Below are 27,500 nucleotides of genomic sequence, written 5' to 3' on the forward strand. Positions count from 1 at the left end.
ATCATTTTTTAAAAATTTCAAATCACCAAACTTATTATCTCTCTTTTAAAACCAAAATGATATCTATAAAAAATAATATGAAGATGGGAAGGGTGGCTGAGAGAGAGAGAGAAAAAAATGAATTGATTTTTTTTTTTTAATTGTTTAAAAATTTAAGACACAATTGTAATGAATTCTATAAACAAATTTCCCCGAAAAAAACAAAAAAAAAACCAAAACAAAAATTAAAAAAAGGGGAAAAAAAAAAAAAGACACCCCTTAAAAACCCCTTCTAAAATCGTCAAATGAATGTTTTAAATCATTTTAACAGCAAAAAAGTAAAACAAATATTTACCCCCATTTGAAAAAAAATCCCCTTCCCTTTCAATCATCTTTTTCCATTCATGGCCCCCCATGTGTTTTTGGGTTGTTTGCCTTTGACTTTTGGGGCCCCCCGCGTGTACGGGACTAACGTCGATAATTCTTGAATCAACCCAACCCCTTCACAACTTCCGTTTCAAAATGGCTGAAGGTAGGCCTACAATCTAAGACTAAGAGTACAGAGGCCCTTAACCCTTTATATATTAGTTTAGAAGAGCTCTGTGAAATGAAAATGAATGTAATCAAACGGGAGGTCTTACGAAAGCTCCTACTTCCCCAGTATATAATGTTCTAGTAGAGGGTTTGGGAGGGGGGAAAACTTTTTTTTTCGAAGTGGTTATTCAGAGTCGACTCTGGATAACTGTAGGCAGTTATTCAGAGTCGACTCTGGATAACTGTAGATGGTTATTCAGAGTGGACCCTAGATAACCATCAATGTGTACAGATATTTAGAGCCGAGTAGCCTATCGAATTATCGAGTTGAGTTCTTGCGAGATGAGTTTGTATCAATTTGATACCAGTTTACTACGGTTATTTTGTGACGTTGGCAATTTTAATGCCAAACTTGGCGATTTTTCAACTTCAGTCGCTTATAAATAAGAATCTTTTTATTAATCAATTGCAAATCATATTCCATCAACAAAGCAAATTTAAATTAGCTTATAAACAATCATTTCTTAAATCGATCAGCCTAACTTATTATCTCTCTATTACCAAATGATATCTATAAACATAATATGAAGATAGAAGGGTGGCTGAGAGAGAGAGAGAATTAATGAATTGATATTTTTTTTTTAATTGTTTAATAATTAGACACAAGTTGTAATGAATTCTATAAACAAATTCAGAACAATCAAACAAAAACAAAACAAAACTTAAAAAAGGAAGAAAAAAAAAAGACACGCTTATAAACCTTCTAAAATCGTCAAATGAATGTATTATCATGTTACAGCTAAAAAGTACACAAATATTTACACCCATTTGCACTATCCCCTTCCCTTTCAATCATCTTCTCATTCATGGCCACCATGTGTCTTGTGCTGCCTTTGACATTTGGCGCCAGTGTGTACAGACTAACGTCATAAATAAAGGAGTGTCACCAAAATTCATGCAACTGAGCAGAGGTGTCAAAAAATGATAGAAGTCATATTATTGGGGTTTTTTTCCCTGAACTACCACTGAGCAGAAAATGTTTGACATGACAAAAACAACGGAACATTTATGAAAAAATCCTAAAATCCCAGAAATCCGCGGAAGATTATCATCACCGGTCCCCACTATATTTTTAAAAATATTTCTTTTTTTTTTTTTTTTTTTTTGGGTGCAAAATCTCGACAATTTGCAAAAAATTGCAAATTTTGCGGCCGCAATGCAAATCACCGATGCAAAAAACTGCCATGACAGAAGAGACAAGAAAATACCAAAAAGTAAAACGATTTTTTCCCGTAGGGTTAAACAGAGGTGGGAGAGAAGAAAAAAACAGAAAAACCGTGTGGTTGGTAACTGGAAATTCATCACTCATAACTGTCTAGTTATTCAGAGTCGACTCCCCGACTCTGAATAACTGTAGCCAGTTATCCAGAGTCAACTGTCTACAGTTATTCAGAGTGGACTCCCCGACTCTGAATAACCGTAGACAGTTATTCAGAGTCGACTCTGAATAACCGTAGACAGTTATTCAGAGTCGACTCTGAATAACCGCAGCTTTTTTTTTAAATGTCTCGCCCTATGTCCTATATCTCTATCTACTGACTGGGGACTGGGGATGTTGGAGCCTTTACCTTTCGGAAGGCCTCCCAATCAAACCAATATGATTTTGACTACCTCAAGCACGTTGTATCACTGACACTGGGTTCTGTTTTAACATTTATGTAGAGGCTGTTCGTAATTCGTAACACACTCTGTCTAGATAGATTTGTGATTGTGATAGGAATACTGTTGAAGTTGAATACTTTTTTTTTTTAAAAATTAAAAAACCACCATCACTATCTATCTATCTATCTATGAACCACCAAATCCATTTCAACAACCACCGCATTATCATCCTTACCACCACCATTTCAACAACCACCACCATACTCATACTATTGCCCCTGATGTCACTACAATCACCATCCCTAGTATCATTATCATTACAACCACTGCCACATCATTAGGCTGTTGAAGTTAAAGTAATGGTGAATGTACTCCATGATCAAGCAAATGCCAGGCTCTGCCTCCATATAAGATTGGGAACAGGGATTGTTAATGTACACATAATACAGTGTAGGTTCTCAAACGATGTGCAGCATCAGCCTTGCCGATCTTAGCAACATGCTTTTACTTTTATGCAATTGACTGCGTTGGAGTAGTGAGTAGGTCAATGAAGCATTCAATTCTTATCTAACATTATACTATACATATTTATATATTGATAAATCAGTGCATGTCTGGCTATGGCTTTACCACTGACATGTATAATAATGTGTAATGGACACCTTTTGTTTACAAACATCAATGACTTCTATTTTTTAAATAGAAATATACATCACTGTGTTTGGAAGAAAAGCCTACTTTAGCCTTACCACTGGTGGGTGAAGGAGAGGGATAGATGATCATCAACTGTCAATCACCATTAATTAAAAATGAGTTTTCAAACACGTAAAATCCCCAAAATTTAATTATCAAATTTGGTAAAAAACGTAATCGAGAAAAAATGTGCAAAAACATATATATTTAAAAACGAAGTGGCAATTCGGACCCGAGTCTGAATTGCTTCCTGTGGCAATTTGGACTCCTGCCACAATGCGCCTGCGCAATCACAGGAAGTGTCGGAAGTGGAAGCTGGGTCGGAAGTAGCTTCAAAAGCGATGATCTATTTTCTTGATCCAACTAAATCATGCAAACCTCGAAAGAATTTGAGAAGGTGACCTGTGTTTGTGTCAGGATGAGACATTTAGATGCTCTCAAACTAAGTATACTGGTAGTGTGCTCTTGGAATCTGCATTTGAACTAATTCCCCTTTGTGTTACTTTTTCTTGGGTACTTTTTAATTGTAATTCTAGAACTTTTTACTATCCAGTTTTCTTCCTTTTTACTGGTGCTGATACGACCTAAATGTGTTGCAAGCGCCTTAAAAGAAAAACAAAAAAAACATGGATCTAAATATTCGTGGTCTTTGGGAGAATACAATTGTAGTCGCTATTGTTAACGTTAACAATCAATTTGCCCTCGCATAGATAAAAGACTGTCTTTGTGTAATGATTTGAAGATTTATTTGATTTGCCATGAGCGTGTTGCAAAAGATACATGCATGACATATCTCAACATTAATATAATTTGCCATTTGCGGCCGCGAAAAACCGCAGGGAAAGGAGAATAATATGACTTTGGGCATTGAGCGTTTTATTTATAAGGCAGTAAGGGTCGGGCTTTGACAAAAGGCAGTATCTCAATTCTTTTTTAATTTAAAAAATATGCTGTTTTATTTCTAAATATAAAAATAGAGGCGATTCTTGGCAGCAAACCACTGGGGTAGGGGCAGAGTACCGTCTAATACTTATATTATTAGATAATACTGGACTAGGTGCCTATTAATAAAATAAGCACTGGTTGAATATGGAGCGAGAATGATCAACTGGTAATGGGATTGGTTGGGGGGGGGGGGGTAACCCACAAACGACCGAGGTGCTGTACGCAGGGGAGAACATGGTGATGCGAGATCAAAGAGAAAAAGCTGCCGATCATGGGTGAAAGTTCGCCGGAAAAATCCGGCATGGCTGGATTTTTATTTTTGAAAAAGAGGTCTCGCCGTTTTTTTTTTGTCTGGCCGGAATTCGAAAATGAAAAAAAACGGCATTTATATAATTAACCGCACTTCTGTTTTTTCCTCTTATTGGTAGTTGCAGGATTTTTTTTTCTGAGCACCTGCCTTTGCAGGATTAATATCATTGAGTAACTTTCACCCATGCTGCCGACTCTTAGGTTGTGGAAATGGTTAATGGAGGGGGGGGTGATTATTCTGTTTTTAATGACTTAGAGATACTCATGAGTGTGTGTGTTTGTTAATGCGGTTTCTATAAATGCAAACGGAATAGTAACTGAGAGTTTCACTAATGATACTTATGATAAGTTATCATTCGGGCGCATTGCATTGCAGTATTCCGAATCGAAGAGCCATTGGAGACTATTCAGACTCGACCCTGGTTAGCCACGGAGTTCCATTTAGTCTAGACTCGGGGTCCGAATTGCCACAGGAAGCAATTCAGACGTGGTCTGATTTGCCATGGGAGGCAATTCAGACTCTGGGTCCGAATTGCCACGGGAAGCAATTCAGACTCAGGTCCGAATAGCCTTTGCCATTTAAACATCTGGAATAAAGTCATGAATAAAGTTATCTATTTACAATCATGACATGACATGTAATGGTCTATTTTCATGGTTGTGACTAACGAACAAAATAATGTTCAAGTTTGCACATGACACTCAGCTCATCTTCATAATCCTGAATCTACAACACACATCATCACTACTACAACAACTATTGCACCACATCATGATCACCACAACCTTATATCAAAGGGACTCGTATTTGTATTGATCCCAAGTGGCAGTCTAGGTATTTTTTTAACAATGATTAGTTAACTGTCTATTAGTTGTGCGACACTAGTCACCCATTTGTCGGTATGAAAACAATAACACTGCTCAGAGAAGGATTCACTTTATTGTTTATTAACAACCAACTATGTTTGTCCGAGCATATGTGAAGGTGTGTCACAAATTCCATTTTGTGATTGGTCAAAAATCTACTAGCTAATTGTCACTGTCTGTTTATTGATGTTATAGAAATGGGAAAAACTGGCCCCAGGGTACTATGGCTCTAAAGGACAACAAAAAGAAAAAGAAGTTGACAATCAGTTTACCACAATGATGTAGGATTAATTAGAGGAGAGCCTTCATGTCAAAATTAAAAATACTGTCATGTCATTCTCCTACTGTTCTTTATAATTGAATAATATTTTTTTTTAATGTTGTTCCTAATTATTTTTTTTTCAACAGATGAAATTGACGGTCGTCGAAGACGGCGTGATCTTAAACTGTATTATGGCATGGAAAATGGAGAGGCTGCAAATCATGCAGCTGCAGTGCAGTCCCAGAATAATAACTCTCAACAATCAACAGACCCATGCAACCTCGATGGCAGTGGTTTCCAGCCTGAAACTTACTTGTCAAAACTAATCCAGGTATTTGTCAAAAATAATCCATGTTGGTGCATTGCAATATGTAGAAGCTCCCTTACTATTTCTCTTTGACCTCTATTGGGATATAGGGTTACATCCCTTATGTACTGGCAGGGAGAGACGATGTGTAGTTGAACAAACGGTGCAGTTTCCCACTCTCCAGAAGTTAGCTAGAGTATCAATGATATTTTATCATTTTATTTGTTCTGAAAGTGGGGGTTATTGCAGTAAGATGGGGCTTAACAGCAGTTTTTTTTGTTCAAAATTTTCCTCCTTTTTAAAATTTTTCTCACCATCAGCACTGATTGAACCTGGCTTTCCTCACTTGGGGCCATGACAATTTTGCCTCTTTCACCTCTATGTCAGCCGATCCATGTCTCTTTTGGTCTCCCAACCCCTCCTTTTGCCCAGGATGGTCCAATCTAGAACGTATAAGGGGCTTGTGAAAGAGAGAGGAATAAGTGTATATTATCTTTGGGCCTCTTTTTCACTCACGAAGTGCCCAAATTCGCGACAAAATATGGGACTAAGCCGTTCCATACATGCTATTTTTAAAAATTAATTACGACGCTGTTTATCGATGAATATGACTGAAAGTTGGCACACAGTTAGAAAAGAGGTCATTTTAGATTATGTCAAGCAACAAAACTCGTGCGATTACCAGAAAACCATTTTTTACTCTTTGGAGTACAATATTTCTAAAACTACAAAGAGGAGAGATTTTGTCGCTCATGAGGTTATATATGGACATTTCTTCTATTTATATTTCAAATTTCATTGGATTATGATAAGTACTTTTCCCGTATTCTCACAAAACCTCAACCCAATTTGCATTTCAATGAGTGAAAATATGGAGACGGCCATTTTGCTCCCCCCATCGCGCGTGAGTGAGGCAAGGCTGCCAGATAGCCAGACTTTAACCCGACCAAATTCGACTTCATGAGTGGCTAAATAGAAAATCATATGGCTTTCACTATTAAGACTGGCCCACTTAAAATGAAAATAGAGTAGGATAAATGTCACTGAGACAAAAATAGAGGAATAAAATTTAATAAAAGAAACAAAATTATATATTTGGCCACACATGTGGCCATCTGGCAACCTTGTTCACGATGAGTGATGACACAAATCCTCGCGCGCTTTTTTAAAATTAAGGTATTGTTTCATTGTTATGTCATAGGGATAGTAGATTAACACTCTCTCTCTCTCTCTCTCTCTCTCTCTCTCTCAAATAAACTAGAAATAACATAAGCCATGGTCTCACGGGACGGATTGATATTAATTTAGCAGGCATTTTTCGTGTCATTTGTATGGGTTGTAGACACAAAATTACACTTCGGAAAAGTTCCAAATGATCAATATTATGTATATTTTATAACAAAATTATAGTTGACCCTAGCCATACAGCTCTAAAACTATACATGTTAGAACTCTTCTGATGTCTTCATCATATTTTCTGATAATTTTGCCATATAATTGCCAAGTTTTGATATCTAATTCCACGTATTAAACGAGATACAGCCACAAACCAGAATAAAACGCAGAAAAAGCGTCCCATATTTTCCGTATTTTTTACTCTTTGTGAGTCATCCAAATAAATGACACCTTTGAAACTGCATAACTTTGTTATATATTAATGGATTTTCAAAATTTAAAAAAGATTTTTACTCAGTTGAGATAGGGCTTTGATTTAAGAGTAGTATTTCCTACAAAAATAGAAAACAAAAATTTTCATAGTCATACTTGGTTCAATAGGGTTTTTTTGTGTTTTTGTTTTGTGGTTTTTTTTTTTTTTGTTTTGTTTTTTTCTTTATGAGAGGGGTGTTTAGCAAATATGAATTCTTAAGACATTTTTATTCACATTTAAAATCTACCTTTTATTTGTACTTAAAATATCTGTAGGAGAAATCTCTTACTGAGCTTATGGATGAGGAGCAAAAGATGGTGAAGGACATACGTGGCTTGGATAGTGATATGCAGACTCTGGTTTATGAAAACTACAACAAATTTATCAGTGCAACTGACACAATTCGGAAGGTTTGTTTTCATCTTTAATTTTTATTCACATTTTATTGGAAATTTGAATAGATGAATAACATGTATATTTTTATACGTAAGGTTTTGGCTCTATTTAAAATGCATCAGAGGTTGAAATTAATCCTTATGAAAAGATAAAGCCCATCTGTATCTAAATGAATTTGGAGGCAATTAGATAAGATCAAAATGATGTCTGTCTACATATTTGAGGTTATCTTAAATTCAATTAAACTTCAACTTATAAGATTAATCAATTTCTGCATTTTACACACCTTACCATACCATATTTCTTTGTGTGTTTTGAAATTTGTGTTTTATTTTAGGAGGGGTCATTCAACTCTAACACCGACTCTCCTCGTTATGCACAAACCTCCGTTCACAACCTACTGAAATTATGGATATGGACTTTTCCATGGAAATGCTCTGACATTTCTGTTCTTAATCTTTCATTCACCTAGCAGTATTACAATAAATCTTTGTCACCAGGCCTCTATTTCTTAATTTAAATTTTTCAGCTTTACATGATTTCAACGGATATTTTCTTTTTCCAATTTTTAGATGAAGAATGATTTTCGTAAGATGGAAGATGAAATGGACCACCTAGCAAGTAACATGTCTGCAATCACAGACTTTTCTGCCAACATCAGCAGCAGTCTGCAGGATCGAAGACAAAAGATTACAAAATTAGCAGGTGTTCATTCCCTGCTCAAGAAGTTGCAATTTCTCTTTGAATTGCCAGCTCGTCTGAAAAAGTGTATTGAACTCGAAGCTTATGGGCAGGCTGTTAGGTCAGTTTGAAACTTGTTTTGATTTGTTTTGTTTTTTTTTTTGTCTGTTTTGTTTAGTTTGTTTTGTTTTGTTTTTTTTGTTTTTTTGTTTGGGGGAGTGGGGGGGGGGGGGGTTTGTTTATTATTTTGTTTCTATTAAAGGGTAGGAGGAGTTGAGATATCTTGTGTTTGGGTTTGATTTGTTTTTTTACATTCTTATCTGTAAGTGCTTATGGGTTTGAACCTGTAATATTTTAATGTGTCGAACAACTATCGATTGATTCCATGTTACAAAATATATTTATTTTCACTGAAAGCATGGGGAACATTTATTGAGAGAACCTTACTGTGTCACTGTGGATTGTCTTTCTTCTTTTCCCAGTTAGCTTCATGAAACAAAATTATATCAATACTTATTTCATTTGTCAATTGCTCTTAAGGTATTATACAAAGGCCCAGAGAGTTTTGCATCAATACGAGCACATGCCAAGTTTTCAAAGGATTCACACAGATTGTGAGGCTATCATTAAAGAACTCCGGAGTAAGCTCATGGAAAAATTTAGACAAAAAGAGGTATGAAACAATCATTTATATTATACCCATGTGTAATGTGACACAGCTGTTTTATTTGTTGTGGATGCAAAATGTCCAGTTTGTTTGGGGTTGTTTTTTTTTTTTTGGGGGGGGGGGGGGGGGGTGGTTTTTGTTGGGTTTTTTTCGTTTTATTTTATTTAGTTGTTTTGTTTTTTTTATGGGGCTTTGACAATGATAAGGGTTTTGCTTTATGTATGTTTGTTAATTACCTTCCATTATGTTTGTTAATTACCTTCCATTATGTTTGTTCATTACCTTCCATTATGTTTGTTCATTACCTTCCATTATGTTTGTTCATTACCTTCCATTATGTTTGTTCATTACCTTCCATTATGTTTGTTCATTACCTTCCATTATGTTTGTTCATTACCTTCCATTATGTTTGTTCATTACCTTCCATTATGTTTGTTCATTACCTTCCATTATGTTTGTTCATTACCTTCCATTATGTTTGTTCATTACCTTCCATTATGTTTGTTCATTACCTTCCATTATGTTTGTTCATTACCTTCCATTATGTTTGTTCATTACCTTCCATTATGTTTGTTCATTACCTTCCATTATGTTTGTTCATTACCTTCCATTATGTTTGTTCATTACCTTCCATTATGTTTGTTCATTACCTTCCATTATGTTTTTTATTTTCATTACCTTCCATTATGTTTGTTCATTACCTTCCATTATGTTTGTTCATTACCTTCCATTATGTTTGTTCATTACCTTCCATTATGTTTGTTCATTACCTTCCATTATGTTTGTTCATTACCTTCCATTATGTTTGTTCATTACCTTCCATTATGTTTGTTCATTACCTTCCATTATGTTTGTTCATTACCTTCCATTATGTTTGTTCATTACCTTCCATTATGTTTGTTCATTACCTTCCATTATGTTTGTTCATTACCTTCCATTATGTTTGTTCATTACCTTCCATTATGTAGGTTCATTACCTTCCATTATGTTTGTTCATTACCTTCCATTATGTTTGTTCATTACCTTCCATTATGTTTGTTCATTACCTTCCATTATGTTTGTTCATTACCTTCCATTATGTTTGTTCATTACCTTCCATTATGTAGGTTCATTACCTTCCATTATGTTTGTTCATTACCTTCCATTATGTTTGTTCATTACCTTCCATTATGTTTGTTCATTACCTTCCATTATGTTTGTTCATTACCTTCCATTATGTTTGTTCATTACCTTCCATTATGTTTGTTCATTACCTTCCATTATGTTTGTTCATTACCTTCCATTATGTTTGTTCATTACCTTCCATTATGTTTGTTCATTACCTTCCATTATGTTTGTTCATTACCTTCCATTATGTTTGTTCATTACCTTCCATTATGTTTGTTCATTACCTTCCATTTCTAACCAATCATCATTGATATCAATCCAGGGTAGAGGCCATTTTTGTTAAGAATAAAGTCATTTGATTTATTGCTCAGAATATTGCATCAGATTTCAATTGATGTTAATTCATCAATGAATACAACACTAGTAATATTGAAGTCCAAGACTATGGGTTCTTTTATATATCAGTGATGCCAATCTTCCGCGGAACCGAGGAATTCCTCCTTTTTGGAGGTTCCTCCCTTTTTTCCTCGGTTCCTCCCATTTTTCCTCCGTTCGCGATATCACAAAAAATATAACTGCAATATATACATTAGATTTTTTTTTTAAAGTTTTATGTGTTTTATGACTCCTTCACCTGATCTTTGAATGGATAATAAATGCTCCCAAATTCATGGGAATTCGTCCCAGATAGCCTTATTTTGGCACTTAAAAAAAAAAGATTTCCGGGGGGACATGCCCTCAGACCTCCCTAGTAGGAGGCTGCCGAAGGCAGCCAGAGCCCGCCTTTGTGGGGCATGATGAGACGTCGATCATTTTCCTCCTTTTTCATTTTTTTCTGTTGGCATCACTGATATATGCTCCTTTTGTCAAATGTTTTGAATCAGTGTTTTATGCCATTGTGTCATTTCTTATATGGAGCATTGTATTCATAAAATTATTTTAGAAATTGAATTTTCTTTAATGAAATCCATTTTGATTCTCTTATTTCACAGTCAACAGCGAAACAATTGACAGAATGTGTTGACTTACTTCTTCAACTGGGAGAGCCAGCAGAATCTTTATGCGATGAGTTTCTTTCCCAGTAAGTTTGTAGTTCCAACTGAAACATGCAAATTAAATCTAAACCCCTGTGTATTTTTAAATATTTTTTTCTTTCTTTTTTTATTTTCGGCCAAAAAGAGTGTATATGTATCATTGTCAAATCAATCTACTTTTTTTTTTTGTAGGTTATGTAGTTTATGAAGAAATTTACAATTTTGTAAAAAAAAAAAAAAAAAAAAATGTTTAAAGGGATCCTCTTTTGCACTCACCTTGGTTACATGTTTCTTTATCATATATTTAGATGATAATGTATTTTGCTCAGTTTTCTTGGGGTTGTTTTTAATTCCAATTTTTCTTCCTTTTCTTTCTTTTTTTTCCATAATGGATATTTTTTCAGTCTAATGTTGTTTTTATTGTTTGTTTATATCTATACCTTGTCCTTGAAATATTTTCATTGTTTGATTATAAGTTGTTCTTTCATGCAGTGCAAAGTCCAAACTTGATGAGGATTTGAATGAATTGGATAGACAAATAAAGCTTTATTCTGGAGAGATAACGCCAGGCCAAGATGAGAGACCTTCACAAGCTTATATGAATACAGGAATGGTAATTTTTTATTTCATATCTGGTCTCTCATTTGGAGTGACAGTGAATCATTCTGTCCCAGCCTTTTTTTTTTTTCAAAACAAATATATATTCTTGAGATTTTGCATCCAGAAATAGCAAGTTTTGTAATAATTTTGCAAAAAAGTTTGTTCCTTATTACGTATATGGAAAATTCTGAAGTTTAAAGCTAGGAATGCTTTATCGTTAGCCCCTTCCCACTCGATCATGTGTTCAGTGTCTCAAACTATGAATTTTGCATATTGTTGTGGGGTAAAATCTAAATTTTACCTACTTTTTGCAAAAATGAAAATTGTGCGTTTCATTTCAGAGAGAGGCAAAGTTTTTATTTACAACATGGCTGCAAGAATGCAAAAAAAAAAAATCACACACATTATACTGAAATCAATTTCTTTCTAGTTTCACATAAATAAAATGCCTCCCATAAAATAAGCTTTTGTAAGGATTTTCTCATTCAATGACATTAATATTCCTATTTCTTACAATAGTCATGAGTAATAAATTCAAACTGAATTCGGTTCAACCTTGATTTCAAAGTATTGAATATGGAATGCCAGTAGATTAGTACACGTTTTACGTTTGAATATTTGGAATATTATTTGTTAAACACATTTTTATCAATTTTTTTTTTCTATTCCATTTTTAATCACATATTTTTAAAAAGTTGTCATCATTATGTTTTTAATGGTGAGTAATGTCCTTTTTTTTAAGATATATGGCTTAACAATACGTTGAAACAAAAGCTCCCTGAAGCAGTTGTTGATATGTTTAAAAATCTGCTCCCTAATTTGTCACTTGGAAATTAACACAGGTTTAGCACTTCTTGACTAAAGTTTTATGTTTATGGCAGAATTTATCTGGTAATCCATTTTATCATTTTTTTTTTAAATGTTGTCATCTCATTTCCCTTGTCTTTAAATTTTCCAAAGGATGTCCTTGAATTTGTTGACTCTGGTTGTAATGGATTCCTCAGCAACATCTGTCTTGTTATTGCATCCTACAATGACATGTTTTTAAACAGGCCCCACACTGAGTGAGTAACTACTCTAGAGTTGATTGTTATTCTTTTCTTATATTAATTATAGTTTAGTTATGTTAAGTGAAGAAGGGATATAATTTATATGACAATTTTTGTATATTTTGATTTACTTTTCTACTTGTTGATCATAAATGTATTTTATCTTACTCTATTTCTAGTGAATATCTGGACACAATTGCCTTGAGGAAGTTAGTTATTTTCGTGAATGAATTGATTCAAATATATTTCAACTTTGTACGACAAAGAGTTAAATTGGAGGTAAGAAGTGCTGCATGAATTGATTATCAATCAGTCTCAACATATTTGTAGAGAAATGTGTTTTTCAGAAATGCATGTGTTATAATATTAATATATAAAAATTAATAAATGATGTAGGTAAAAGAAACCAAAAAGCATGCAAATGGCGACGTAAAATAGGTACATCTGTCTTTGTGTCTGTGCATGCTGTAACCCAATAAAGCATTGTCTTCATGGACAATTAAGTTGTTGTTATTATTATTATTATTATTATTATTATTATTATTATTATTATTATTATTATTATTATTATTATTATTATTATTATTATTATTATTATTATTATTATTATTATTATCATTATTATCATTATTATTATTATTATTATTATTATTATTATTTTTATTTGTTTGTTTTTGTTTTGTTTTTTTTTTTTGGTTTTTTTTTGGGTTTAAAAAATTGTTATTAGATTTTTAAAAAGCTCTATAAATTTACACAGCTTATAGTAGATTTTAGCTTGTGAAGATTATTATATTAGTAATTTATTCATTTAAAAAAATATATATTTATTCTATCATTCATATTTTTCAATTTTATGTTTACCTTAAAATTGCTTATATAGCTCTTAAGTGCTTTCTTTTCTTTCTTTTAGAAAGAGACTGGGGACAATACAATCCTTGTGAGAGCTCTTGATAGATTCCATAGGAGATTGCAAGCAATGAATAAACTTTTACCTGACACAGATTTCTCTAGGTGAGTTTGGTTTGTAACACTCTGACTGCAAACAAACAGTTCGAGTATTCTGCACTTATTATGATTGTCTGATGGTATTTTCATTTTCATAATATTAAATTCTTCTTCTTCTTCTTCGTCTTCTTCTTCTTCTTCTTCTTCTTCTTCTTCTTCTTCTTCTTCTTCTTCTTCTTCTATTGTCGTATTCATAATCATCATCACCATCATAGTTTGTTTTTTTTGGTTTGTTTTTTTTTTTCAGGGCTGGCACTGAGATTGTACTCACCGGAGCTAGAGACAGAGTCTCTCACTACATGCAATCTTTAAAGCAACATTTTGCCGGTATGTTACTAAGCAGTATATGTATGTATCATCTGTTGTGTATTTGTATTAGTCACATTAAATTGCTAAGCAATCTTACAGTTGATCTATTATGCTCTCTATTTATGACATCAGATATGTTGATAAACCCTTGTGATTTTTATGACACTTTTTATAAGATATCTTGTTTTTCTAAAGACAAGGAAAATATTCTTGACCTATCAAGTCATATGAAACCTATTTCTAAGTATGTTACTAGAGAAAGCAGTAACGCATCAGCTAATAGGGAAGAGAAGTGATGTCACATCTACTTTTCTGGTTCCAAAATCCTTGGAAGTGTTATGCAACCAGTCCTTCGGAGGACTAATAATGGTTAGGTTACATATTGAAACATAACGTGGCATCACTAATTTAGTAGCAGGGTTTATAGGTAAATTCTTAGGAAACGGTACTGAAAAGAGCGAGGATGGATGATCTTTATTGATGACCATAATCATGATCATCATCACCATCGCCATCATCTTGATGATTATTTGTTTTGTTATTATCTATTCATGTTTCTTTCTCTGCTGTGAAGTAATGATTGTTTCTACTTGATTCATAAGTTAAATTTGAGAGTCAATTATGCATGTGTGTGGTTGTGGGTGTAGCCTACATGAGTGTAGGTTGCGGACATGTATATGTTCTCTATACTTGATTGCATTTTATATTGGCATCATCATCAATGTGAAAGATCATATAAAAATGAATCAAAATCAATTTCCTTTTCTTTGGACAATAAAGGTTTATTATTATATTGGGACAAAAAAAAAAAAGATGCCATCACTCTGAAACCAGGTCAATTACACAAGGAAGGTGCTTTGGAAACGTTATTTTACACTTCCAATGAGATTGGAACCATTATTTTGACATCATAATTTTGTTCCCCATTGATACCATAGCTGTGTAGTTTTTTTTATTTTAACAGATCTCTGACAAATATTTTCTATCCCCCTCCCCCCAAAAAAATGAATTGTGACCTTTCTCTCTTAACAGATTGCCTGACAGATATCAGACAAAAACTGGCAGCTCCAAGGTTATTGGGGAAACAAGACAGTAATTCAAGATTGTCGGATTTACTCAGCACAATGCAGTCTTCTGTTATTGACCAAATCAAGTCTGTACTTAGTAATCTACAGGTAAGCATCAGAATTGTAAAAACATTTTTACTACAGTATATTTCTAGTATACTGAATTTATTTCAAATCATGATTACTATGGTTTTATAAATGCAGAACAGTATTAGTTCTTCAGAACCACAAAGCCCAATTGAGCCACAGTTTATCACGATTTTGTAGCATTAAACGTACTGTTGCAATTGGCACCATAGATAAAATCTAATCCTACCTGTAATAGGGAAGAAAAATGTGATGTCAAAAACTGGTTCCTATTTCATTGGAAGTGTAAAATCACTTTTCCAGAGGACTGAATACATACCTTGTGTAATTCATCTTCTGGTGTCAAAGTGATGGTATCTTATTTTATAGCCTAACTATATGCTGGTCGTCAATAAAGATCCTCCATCCTCTCTCTTTTATGTCCTGTAATCCTAGAAATCTGCCTATACGTCCTGCTACTGAAATAGTCATAGCCTTTATGTAACATTCATTATTAGTACTCCAAAGGACTGGTTAGATACACACTCCCAAGGGTTTAGGAACCAAAAGAGTAGAGGGTTTGATGTCACAGCTTTTCTTCCCTATTACACTTTGTTTTTTCATAAATGTTATTAAATATTTATTTTAATGCATATAATATAAATTAATGAATTATGATTTTTTTTTTTCTTCAGATATTAGAATTAGCACTTTAATCTTGTAAGACTGATTGAATACCAAAATTTCCTCAGGCTTTTATCTCCCCTGACATCACATTTGCAATGAAGCCTTATTTCCGAGACCCATTCTCTCGTCAAGACGTAAGGGAAGGACTGGTAGTGGCTTTTATTAAACATGTCTGCAATACCTGTAATGTGAGTACTAATTTTTTTTTTTTTTAATATTTTTTTTTATTGTCAAATTTAAGGTAATTCATATCTGCCACATGGATGAAAATACAAGTTTGAATAAAGCTCATCACCTCCTTCAACAAGTAATTTATTGCAGGTCTCAACTTTCTATGTATGGAGATGAGAAGTTGGAAACTTTTTTTTACTTGCTATTACGTGAAGAAAGATTTATTAATGATAAAAAAGTAGTCCTTCAGAGTTTATTCTAGTATCTTTAGCATAAAACGGACAATAACAATTGCTTGCTACCCTTTAGACTGTATGCTAGTCTATATCAAAGTACTTTCCAGATCTAACAGAACCAGCTACCCAATCAATGCTGTGTGAACAGAGAGTCAGAAAAAATCTTGACTTCTCCAGGGATCGATCTCGTTTTCTTTGTATTTGCATTTCTGCACCAGAAATAAATTCTTATAATCCACTTGTCTTTCTGTTGTATGATAGATTTTAAGTTTACATATCATTTAGGATCTATTATGTAGTGAAAATATTATAGTCTATATATCTTAGTAAATATTTATGGTTGTTAATTTAAATGAATTATCACATGGTTGTCTCATTTTGTTTTTTTAATCATTGTTTTTTGGGGGGTTTTCCAGGATTTCTGTGAGGTACCAGGTGACAAGATTTCAACCCCACCAGCTTTGTTGATCATTTTGTCAAGATTTTGTATCAATCTAGAGAATGCTACCATATCTTATCTGGTAAGTTACCTGAAATACATCAAGATATTGTTGCGGAAGTTTGAGTGATGAATGTGATTTTACAAATTCAGATATTACCCTTTTTTTTTCTTGTATTCAATAACACTATTTTAAATGAACATTGTATCTAAGCTATTAATTTCCATTAAAATGTTTTCCTGTTATAATCTGACAGCAATAGGAAAGCTTCAGTATAGCCCAAAGCTTTTAATCTTTTGTAATGAAGGACAGTGGAACTTATTCAAATCTACAACGGATAAACTTTATCAATACTCTGCTAATTATATTGTCCTTACGTCAGAGTAGAGTCCCCTTTTTTGCATTCCATATATTATAATTAATATTTTAAAAAGCCATTGTTTAGGCAATAATTAATGTTACATCCACCATATATTTCATCAGTGGTACAAAACTGCGACATAACTGAGCTTGTCTAATGAAAAGCATTGTATAAACTTTAAATATATGCCAGTCTGCCAGAGTATGATCTCCCTAAAAACAAAATTTGTATTTAGAAGTAATAAATAAAATACGACTATTTACTACTTGTCTTATGAATTCCTACAATTAATCATGTTTTTATTTGCATGATTTGTATTTCAGATTTCCTTGGCTGAGGAACAGTTTATGGTTGAAAATACAAGCAACATTACATCTAGTACAGAGCTGTTTACAATGGCAAAAGATACAGGTCAGCGATTATTGAACCATTATGTCAGAGTGCAGGGACTGACTATATCTCAGGTGAGTCTCTGACAATATATCCTGATCATTTTTCAACAGATGGTCGCTATATAATTTTTTAAATGTTTTTTATCCTCACGGTCCCGTTTAAAAAAATGTCAAATGCTAATAAATATGCTGATTGCTACCTTTACAGATGCTTAGAAAGAGTGTTGAAACAAGAGACTGGTTGAACACTATAGAACCTCGAAATGTAAGGGCAGTGATGAAACGAGTGGTTGAGGATATTACAGCTATTGATATGCAGGTATGTCATAACAGAACTCATCACTAAAGCTTTAGTCAGCATGGCTGTGGTGTGTTAAGGGGTAACAAGTTCTTTCAGATTTGATCTAAAGATGATTATCCCCAAAGTTCAAACCCCTGTTTGGGCTTTTTTTTTTTGAGAAACACTGAAAGCTCCACAGTAATCCTGAGCTTGGAGAACTAAAGTCGCAAATGATGGGGAAGAGCAGAACAATGAAGAAGAGCAGGAGAAGAAGAAGAAGAGGAGAAGGAGGAAGGAAAAAAGAGAAAGGGGAGAATGAGGAGAAAAAGAAGAAGTGGAGGATGAGTAGGGAATAGGACTTGAAAGTAGGAGGAGGAGGGATGGAAATGAGAGCTAACCAACAGCAAAAAAAATTGAAAGTAGCAATCAACCATTTTGCTTTACTTATAATTAAATTGATGAGAACAGAGTAAAGAGAAATAAAAAATCACCTAAATACAAGTCTACCTAGACAAATGTTAGGATAGCAATGAATGACAAGCTTCTTAAATTCTTGTAGCAAGCTTATACTATGATGTTGCATAATGCGGCAAAGAAAACATTGGTCTAAGCCAAAATTAAAGAAAATATGTATGTTTCCCATCATTAGAAATAAATATGGATAGAGCATTGAAATAAAAGCCATGTCACTCACTCACTCCATCCCCTCTGAGTTCTCCAGTTCTTGAGGCAGCAGCAAGGTGCAGCTATATGGTCTAGTAGTATAGCACTCGCCTTAGGATTGGAAGTTCCTGGGTTAGAGTCCCGCTCTGAACAGTGCATAGTTGAGTCTTTAGAAAAGGCTCTTTTCTCACATTCTCTCACCTTACTCAGCTGTAAAATGAGTAACTGGCCAATAACAGCATTATCTCTGTCAGAAAAAATATTGTAATATCACCTACCAGGTGTCATGCCTCATCCTACATGTTTAGTATTGATGTTGGCTAGGGATCCCTTGTAAAATGCTATGAGCATGTTTAGCGGAAATTGTGCTATATAAATTTTTAAGTTTTAAGGGATCAGCAAGCTTCATGGTCTTTCACTACATTGGTTGCAGTCTGCAGACTGAGGCCTTGAGATTTCAGTTCTCTTTTGACTGCTCTTATCCAATAAACTTATCCAAGTTGTGGAAAAATACCTGGTAAACGCGCCCGGGGGAGACAAAGAAAAACACTCATAGACCAACTGAAGGGCTTCACCAACCTAACAATCCAAGAGCTGTTTGAAAAAGCAAGAGACAGGGAGGAATGGAGAGAGATAATTCATGCAGTATCCGAAGCCTGGACCAGGCATGGAACCTAGAAGAAGAAGAATCCAATAAACCTACAAAAGCTCTTTGAGCCATTTGACATTGTTATAAATTAACTCATCATGCTATATTCACAGGTCGGACAACTATATGAAGAGGGTATAAGAAAGGAGAGAAGTAGTGACTCAAGCCGAGCAACTCATGCAATCAGTGCCTCCCAGCAAAGCAAAAGGCCTCAATGGAGCTATTCCCCAAGGTGTTTTAAACTTTTCTGCAGAATATAAAAGGATCACTCGATATGAGTATTGAGTTACCTACCTGTTGTAGAATTTCTGATGTGTTACAATTTAACATGATTTTCTTAATTATATCATTTATATTATCCTTTTTCTTCAATCTTGAAAGTAACTTTTGTTTAGTATCATTATTAGATACAGGTTATGCTTTTTTTTCGTTTGTTTGTTTTTTGTTTTTATTTTGTTTTGTTTTTTGATGAATTTATATTTGATGCGTTGTATTATTTTGTTTTTCAGCATTGACAATAGTTTGATGAGCAACATACAGAAATTGTTCTCCGAGAAAATTGAAATTTTTAGTGCTGTGGAGTTTTCCAAAGTGTCTGTTCTCACTGGCATCATAAAGATCAGTTTAAAGGTGGGTTTAAAAGAAATCAAATTTTCATTTAATCGATTTATTGTTGTGACTGAAATATATGCCAGATGTTCACAGTTTCCATTTATCATCTCAGACATTTTAATAGCCCCCCCCCCCCCCCCCCCTCTCTCCCTCTCTCTCTCTCTCTCTCTCTCTCTCTCTCTCTCTCTTTCTCTCTTTCTCTCTCTCTCTCTCTCTCTCTCTCTCTCTCTCTCTCTCTCTCTCTCTCTCTCTCTCTCTCTCTCTCTCTCTCTCTCTCTCTCTCTCTCTCTCTCTCTCTCTAAATAGTGTAAAGACTTAGCTAGTATTATTATTTCATTAATAAAGAAAGATAGCGACTTCGTTTCAATCATTAACCAAAGAAATAAAAACACGTGGTGTGTATCAAAATGTGCAAACACACTAACACATACGCATGCACGCACTGACACACAGAGCACTGATACCATGCTGACTTTCAGATCACACAGAGCCCAGGCATTTTAATGGCCGACAGCCGCATGTGGTCAACTCTGACCAATCAGAATATTTGATTTGTAAGGTTGTTAGGGAAAATGCTAGTCTTGTTTACAGTTTTTATAGTTCATTATTGGTTGAACCGTGTAACTATGAATTCAGTCGTGCATTCTCTAACATAGATAAAGACATGCCCTTTACTATGATATTTTACATGCATTTGGTGGAGGAAAGGACTCAGTATTATTAAGCCTTGAAAGAGGGGCTATCTGAGGGAAAGTCAACTCTTGTTATGAAACTGATAGAAGCAGTTTTAAATTTGAAATTTTTATAATTAATCAGCAACATTTATGTTGAATTATTATGCTTTTAAATAGAAAAATGATTGTAGTATCTGAAACTACCAAAAACTGAAATTTGATCTTTTTGACCATTTTCACTTTAAAACCGTTTTTCTTCATTTTCCAAATCCCAACTTAGTACCACATTGAGGCGTGGGGTCACATATCTATAATCTTCTGTCATCTTGTGTATGTTTATGCATATTTATTTTCGCAAGTCTTCAAGTATTGCAATCACAGTTTAATTTTTAATAAGTGTAAAATGCTCAGAACTTTGGTTAACCACAGTTTGCGATTCTACGAGTTTATTAAATACAAATTATTGTTAAGTTTGTTTTTTCTTTAATCATGTGTGATATGATTCAAATATCAGGCTTTGGTGTAATGGAGATATTTGTCATTTTTATATCCACAGACATTCCTAGAGTGTGTGCGTCTGCGTACATTTGGTCGATACGGTCTACAGCAGATTCAAGTAGACACCCATTATCTCCAGCTTTACTTGTGGAGATTTGTTTCAGATGAAAAGTAAGTTGGCATGATCTAAAAGCTTCATCAACAGTAATTGTTTGTTTATGTTGGTTTGTTTTTTTCTTCTTGGTTTTATTTTCATTTTTTTACAGCTTTGTTTTTTTTAGGGTTCTTTTCTTTTTGGTTCTTTTGTTCATTTGATTTAGTTTTATTTCTCTTAATCTTTTTTTGGTAAATATTTTTGAATGATTATTTGGACTGCTTTTTAGATTTAATAATGAAATCTCATTCAAAAATATATCCTGAAATATTCTTATTGACTTAAAATATTGATAAGTTTCAGTAGAATTCCATTATACATGTGTCTTTTTGCTTTGTCAAATGAATTTAATTAGTTTGAGATATATTGTATTTGACAAATCTATCAATTGTGCATGGATATATTTCGTCATTTAATAAATAAATCATGCAATTCTTCAAAAGTTTAACTTTGAATAAAAGTAATAAAAATGATAACATCCCTCATTAATTTTTCCTCAGCCTAGTACAAGTATTGTTGGATGAGGTGTTATGTTCAGCTGTCCATCGCTGTTTGGACCCTGCCATGATGGAACCTAGTGTAAGTCATTATGCATTTCTCTCTCTATTTTTTTTCCCCTTTTCCATTTTTCTTTAATTTTCTTTAAGTGTTAAAAACGGTATCATGTCTATAAACCACCTCGTACACTAATAAAAAAAAATGCTACAATGAAGCATTTTTTTCTAACAAATACAGTGTGATGTGTGATATATAAAAATCAATTCTGCACCCTTCAAGCATTTGTCATTGATAAATGTCATTGGGCTTTAACTAGGTTCTATGATAATAATAATAATAATAATAATAATAATAATAATAATAATAATAATAATAATAATAATATAATAATAATAATAATAATAATAATATAATAATAATAATAATAATAATAATAATAATAATAATAATAATAATATAATAATAATAATAATAATAATAATAATAATAATAATAATAATAATAATAATAATAATAATAATACTTTATTGCATCCCAAAAAGGAAATTTTTTGTACAGACGTGTTATAATTTACACAATAAGATAAAAATACAATGGAAATAGGATGTATATATAAAAAAAGTGATTATTATTAAAGTGATGCGCCCTATAACATCTTACAGAATGTGTCTGCCTTCCTCGTATTACATTTGTTTGTACATTCTTTGCTAAACTGATGTGGTTGAGATACCTGCAGTTGCATTTATTCATTCCTATTGTTGTTATGGCAATTTATTTTTAATTTTTTTTTGAAGAAAATCAATAAAGCAATGTACTAGGGTTATTAGGGTCTGTATGATTAAAAGGGATAACACATTATTTTGATTGACAGAAGTTTGTATAATCGCAGTCTGTATGAGACAAAGGCAATGAATCACGACTTATTACTTATTTCTTCACTTTTAAACTTTGGTCACCCATCAATGAAGATAAATGGGGGCGTTTTTTGTTTGTCTTTGTTGGGTTTTTTTTTTTTTGTTTTTTGTTTTTTTCTGTTTTGTTTTTTTTTTTTTGTTTCTTTTTTGTTTTGGGTTTGTTTTTGTTTTTTTTGTTGTTTTTTTTTTTTTTTTTTTTTTTTTTTTTGGGGGGGGGGATCTGTTTGTTCTGTAGGCATCTTAAAGTTTGGTACAACCAAATCTACTTTATCAAGATTGGATTGTGGGTTAAAAATGCATTTGTATTTTTTTATTTTAAAAAGGCTCTGTTTCAAAGATTCTTTCTACCGTTTCGTCAACAGGTCATCGACTTAATATGTGAAAGAGGTTAATGGTCACATTCATCACCCCTCCCATGATGCCATTCGTCTTCCTTTTATGAGGGATTTGTTGTTTGATGCAAGATCCTTTGTCAAATCATATATTGGAGACACTTGTCTCCCCTTACTAATGAGTCTGCCTTAGACAAGTGTCCATCATACATAAACTGACTAAGAAGCCTAAGGCTTATGGAGTTGAAATTTATCCTGGTTTCTGTATCAATGAACAAACAGTTATAGTGACATGCTACCCTTTGGATAGGACGATATAGTTAACTCAGGGTACTCTCTAACAAATCTAAAAGGTCAAGCTGCATCTTTGCTGGTTGGATTTAAGTGACTTAGGAGAGAGAGAGAGAGAAATAAAATGGTCTGTTTGCATGTGAGTCAGTGTTCGCAACAGGTTGAATTATGAAATAAATATATATATAATTCCAGAAATTAAGAATTTGGAATATCCAGGTTGTACGTAATAGTCAGGGTGTCTAGCAAGGTTGTAAAGTCATAAATTTGACCTCTTGGTCGTAAATAGTCGTAAATATGAATCCATGGTTGTAAAAGAGTCTGTTTATTAGTTGATTCAAAGAATTAAAATTTTAAAAAGCTCATTACGAATGCAAAAAATGACGAGGTAATAGTAATTAATGTTAGATGGGATTTTTATATTTTCCTTCACGTCATTAAAGCACACTCTAGGTGCTTCAGACATTTGAATAAAGGATTTACATCCATTATTATTTGCTTGTTTTTTTGTTTCAGCGGTCTCTCATATAATCTCAATTGTGTTGGAAGAGACCTAAAGCAACAAACAACAACAATTTAACTAAATTGAAAATATTGTGTTTTAATCTCAATAGATTTCGTTGGAGCTCCTGAACATGTCGTTTAAAATGTTCCTGGTCTGATAGTTTATGTTTCATAGGAAGTGGGGTATGATTGATCTTTCGAACCAAATTGTTTCTTGGCTGACCAATAATCATGTGATATTAGACCTCAAGTTGCTTCGTGGGATGTATTTTTATAGCTGATACAGGCCAGTCTAGAAGTGATAATTGGAGATTGAATCACTGGAGAAAAAATGATGAATGTAATAGAAATTTATTTTGTCTTTATTTAGTTAATATCAGACCAGATAAAGTTGTGAATAATAACAAGAAATTAAAGGAGTAGAGAAGTGCCATAGCGGTTGATGGCATTGACCATAGTACATCCCTCTCGCAGTCAAACAAAGTTGCCATACTATTCAGGTCTAGGGTTCAACTTCCCATCGCTGCAAAGTTTTTGTTCTCTATTATCTTTTGGCACTTCTATACTCCTTTAATTTCTTGCTATTATTGACATAGGTGCCTGTTCCACTCTTTTTTCGGAAAATGTTTTGAGCAGGCTTGTCGCACAATGTGCAAATGTGATATCTTTTCTTTTGTCTTGTTTAAAGGTAAAGTTTATATGTAATTACAATATTAATGTTGATGTATGACGAATTTTTTTTATTTATGTGTACTATTTATTGATATTTAAATTGGAACATTGATCAATAATATTGACATAAAAACGCTATTCGTTGTGCAATATGAAAGTTAACATTCCTATACCAGGATAAAAATTCTAATAAATGCTATGTCAACCAATAAATCCAAGTCTTCATATTCATTACTTCATATTTCAATCCCTGTGGATTTAGGAGGTCACTAATACTTTCTTGCTATCCCTCTTTATCAATGGCTCTCTAACTGGGATATGCGTCCCCATGGGGTTATTAAAGCTGCTTTGAGGGAACTGCGAAAATGTTGGTCAATTTTACCATTATTTATAAAGGATTTTAAGACACGTGATAGATCATAATTTCCAATCATTATACAAATACCAAATTGTTGCAGTAACTGATTTCTTTAGAATGAAATCAACTTGTTAAAAACTGAAGAGCAGTGGGCTTCATCGTGCACACTGCATTATTCGATCAGATCATGACAACACATTTATCAGGAACAACTGACAGTATTGCCAGCAACTTTTGTAAAAATCCGCTAAAGAATAAGAAAAGTGGCGATTATGCAGTTTCAGTTGCCATTAGAAATACCATCTCAGACAAGGTCATCTTCTGATTTGCAAGAGACCTAGTCCCGATTAGATAGAGAGGTAAATTATTCAGATAAAATTACATTCTCTGGGATTTAGCCGGTTTTCTAATTAGAGAGGTTTTACTGTATATGTATATGTAAATATAAATATTTTTTTGCTAAGAGGCACTCAGTCACGTCCCTGTGTCTTGGTGGGACTTTTGAAATGGTGTCCGACAAGACGCAGGGAAAGATCGCTCTAGGATATACTATCGTTCTCTGTATGAACTAGTTCCCCTTGTCTCCGTCTTGGGTAACTGGTTAGTACAGCTAATTTGAAGTCTCTATGTCTTAAATGTTTTGTGTACATATACCTTCTTCTTCTTCTTCTTCTTCTTCTTCTTCTTCTTCTTCTTCTTCTTCTTCTTCTTCTTCTTCTTCTTCTTCTTCTGTAATCAAAACAAAAAACATCCAACACTACATTACAGAGAGGTGAATTAGAAGAACAAAATTCATCTTCAAAAACTATAATACGTTTGACTGCTTCCCTCTCAGCCAAGGAGTCCGACAAAGGTGAGGGGGAAAATTCCAAGACAAATAGCAAGTTGGAAAACAGATAAAGGGCGGATATAAGACACAACAAGTGATTTCTCTGTCCACGATAGGAGGTCAATTAACTCCACCCAGGATGGGATCTCTGACTAAGAAAGAAATAGAGGGGACAAGTTTGCCAGTGAAAAGGCTACATAGACCCAGGAGTAATCTATTCTTTTGTCTGGTCTGAAAAAACTTGGCTGACAATTGAACACTCAAATGGTTGCAAGTGCATATTATATTAGCAACCTAGCAATGATATGGAGAGAATAAAAATGCACCGTTTCCTTAGCAGGCATCGTATGAAATCTATTTCATAATATGTTTGCATTGTTGGCTAGTGACAAGTGGCTCGGGCTATTGGTCAGTACTGACCAATAGGTGCCAGCGCATATTGGTCAGTACTAAATAAGAGGTGCCACCGGCAATTGACCAGTACTGACGAACATAGGGCCTGTTGATCAGTGCTGGCAAGACATTTTCGCACTTATTCGTCACTACTGGATTATTCCATTAGTAATAAAATTATATTTTTAAAAACCAGGCCAACTTTTCCCATGACTGTGAGTAACACTCAGACAAATTTGATTTAAGTTTAACGCATTAGGCAACGGAATGACTCTCGTTGTTTTATGCCGCCATAAGATTCTTATTATTTCATGCTGTCCATTCTATTTATGTATTAGTTTGAGTTTGTATTGCTATATTTTGTTTTTGTTATTTTCTATTTCTAGTTTTGTTTTATGTTTGTTTTGTTTTGTTTGTTTTTGGGGGGTTTTTTTTGTGGTTTTTTTTGTTGTTTTTTTTTTTTTTTTGTTTGTTTGCTCATTAATCAAAAACATGACGACCCAAGAAAGAGCAGATTTATTATGTTATGACATTATTGTAAATTATTCTAACACTGGTATTCTGGGTGGGGTTCCTGACCTCCCTTAGTGGGCTGGGAAGTACTTTCTGTGTCTTATATTCCCCTATATCAGTTTCCAACTTGCTTTCTGTCTTTGTCTTGGAATGAGATTACTTGGTTTTGTCCTGGGCCTGGCTGGGAGGGAAACAGTCAAATGCAGTTATTATTTTGGGAGATGATATTTTTTTCCTTTTAAATCATCTCTCTGTTATGTATTATTATATTTGTTATTTTGAATGTATAATGTAAGCATTTGAGTGTATTCCTCTTTGTTGGATTTAGTGCTTGTGTCCGGATGAGACTTATAGGATTAATGTTAGTCTTGTCCACTTCAATTTTTGTCGCTTAAAATTTTGACGAATTACTTCTTAAGAGAGTTCTGGTTCAAAATATATGTGTCATGCATGACATAACCAGTGAAAATTTTGGGTTTGCATTGTTTTGCATTTTCTGAAAGGATTTGCTCCCCAGAGTATTTTAATCTTTATTTGAAATAAATCGGGTGATTTTTCATGAAGTTTTGGTCAGACGTATGGGAAAGGTATTTATAGCAACTTTTCTCAAATTTCCTACTTTTTCGACTTGACTCGCTGTAAAAAATATTTCGAAGTGAAATGCTTTGATATTTCCCAAAGATTTACAAAAAGACTTGATTTAACCATATATGACAAGAACTCATTTTGGATAAAAATTGACCTTCTAACTAAACTTGGCAATATCTCAGTTCAAATCTTTTCACCATCCAACTGATTACGTCATTCACTGTAACATATAAATGTTGGCGTTTAGTGTAACATGCTCATCAAATTTGCCTGCGAAAACAATTGTAACCAACACACAAATTATACGACGAAGGAAGTCTCGATAGCCCAGTTAGTAAAGCACTCGCTTCACAAGCAAATGACAGTGATAGATCCCGGGTGCAGTCAATATTTTTTCTGGTCCTCCTGTGCACGCAGTTGTGATTGAGTAGCTGGATCTGTTTGAACTGGCGGAAAGTACTTTTTGATAGAATGGCGTCCAAAGGATAGCAAACAATTGCTATTGTCCTTTTCACGTTATAAAAACCGGGATAAACTCCTGCTCATTGGACCTAATGGATGTTAAGGATTACTGCTACCATACAACTGTATACCTTGATGGCCT

General features: G+C 33.6%; 1 protein-coding gene across 1 annotated transcript; it reads left to right on the top strand.

Annotated features, from left to right (window-relative positions):
- The first annotated feature begins 467 nt into the window (after nucleotides 1-467).
- On the top strand, nucleotides 468-24,428 carry LOC144964172 (vacuolar protein sorting-associated protein 51 homolog). Its single transcript, XM_078898131.1, has 21 exons — nucleotides 468-511; nucleotides 5,398-5,582; nucleotides 7,482-7,616; nucleotides 8,175-8,404; nucleotides 8,824-8,956; nucleotides 11,050-11,138; nucleotides 11,584-11,704; nucleotides 12,652-12,755; nucleotides 12,920-13,019; nucleotides 13,651-13,751; nucleotides 13,993-14,072; nucleotides 15,087-15,229; nucleotides 15,940-16,062; nucleotides 16,698-16,802; nucleotides 17,406-17,546; nucleotides 17,683-17,793; nucleotides 19,180-19,298; nucleotides 19,576-19,696; nucleotides 20,909-21,021; nucleotides 21,505-21,583; nucleotides 22,779-24,428. The coding sequence occupies exons 1-21, from the start codon at nucleotides 502-504 to the stop codon at nucleotides 22,806-22,808; spliced, it is 2,373 nt and encodes a 790-aa protein (XP_078754257.1). The 5' UTR covers nucleotides 468-501; the 3' UTR covers nucleotides 22,809-24,428.
- Nucleotides 24,429-27,500: the final 3,072 nt, after the last annotated feature.

Source organism: Berghia stephanieae, chromosome 2 (genome assembly GCF_034508935.2).
Source record: "Berghia stephanieae isolate SIO BIC M18660-M18661 chromosome 2, UCSD_Bste_1.3, whole genome shotgun sequence".
In the NCBI taxonomy this organism is placed as follows: Eukaryota; Metazoa; Mollusca; class Gastropoda; order Nudibranchia; family Aeolidiidae; genus Berghia; species Berghia stephanieae.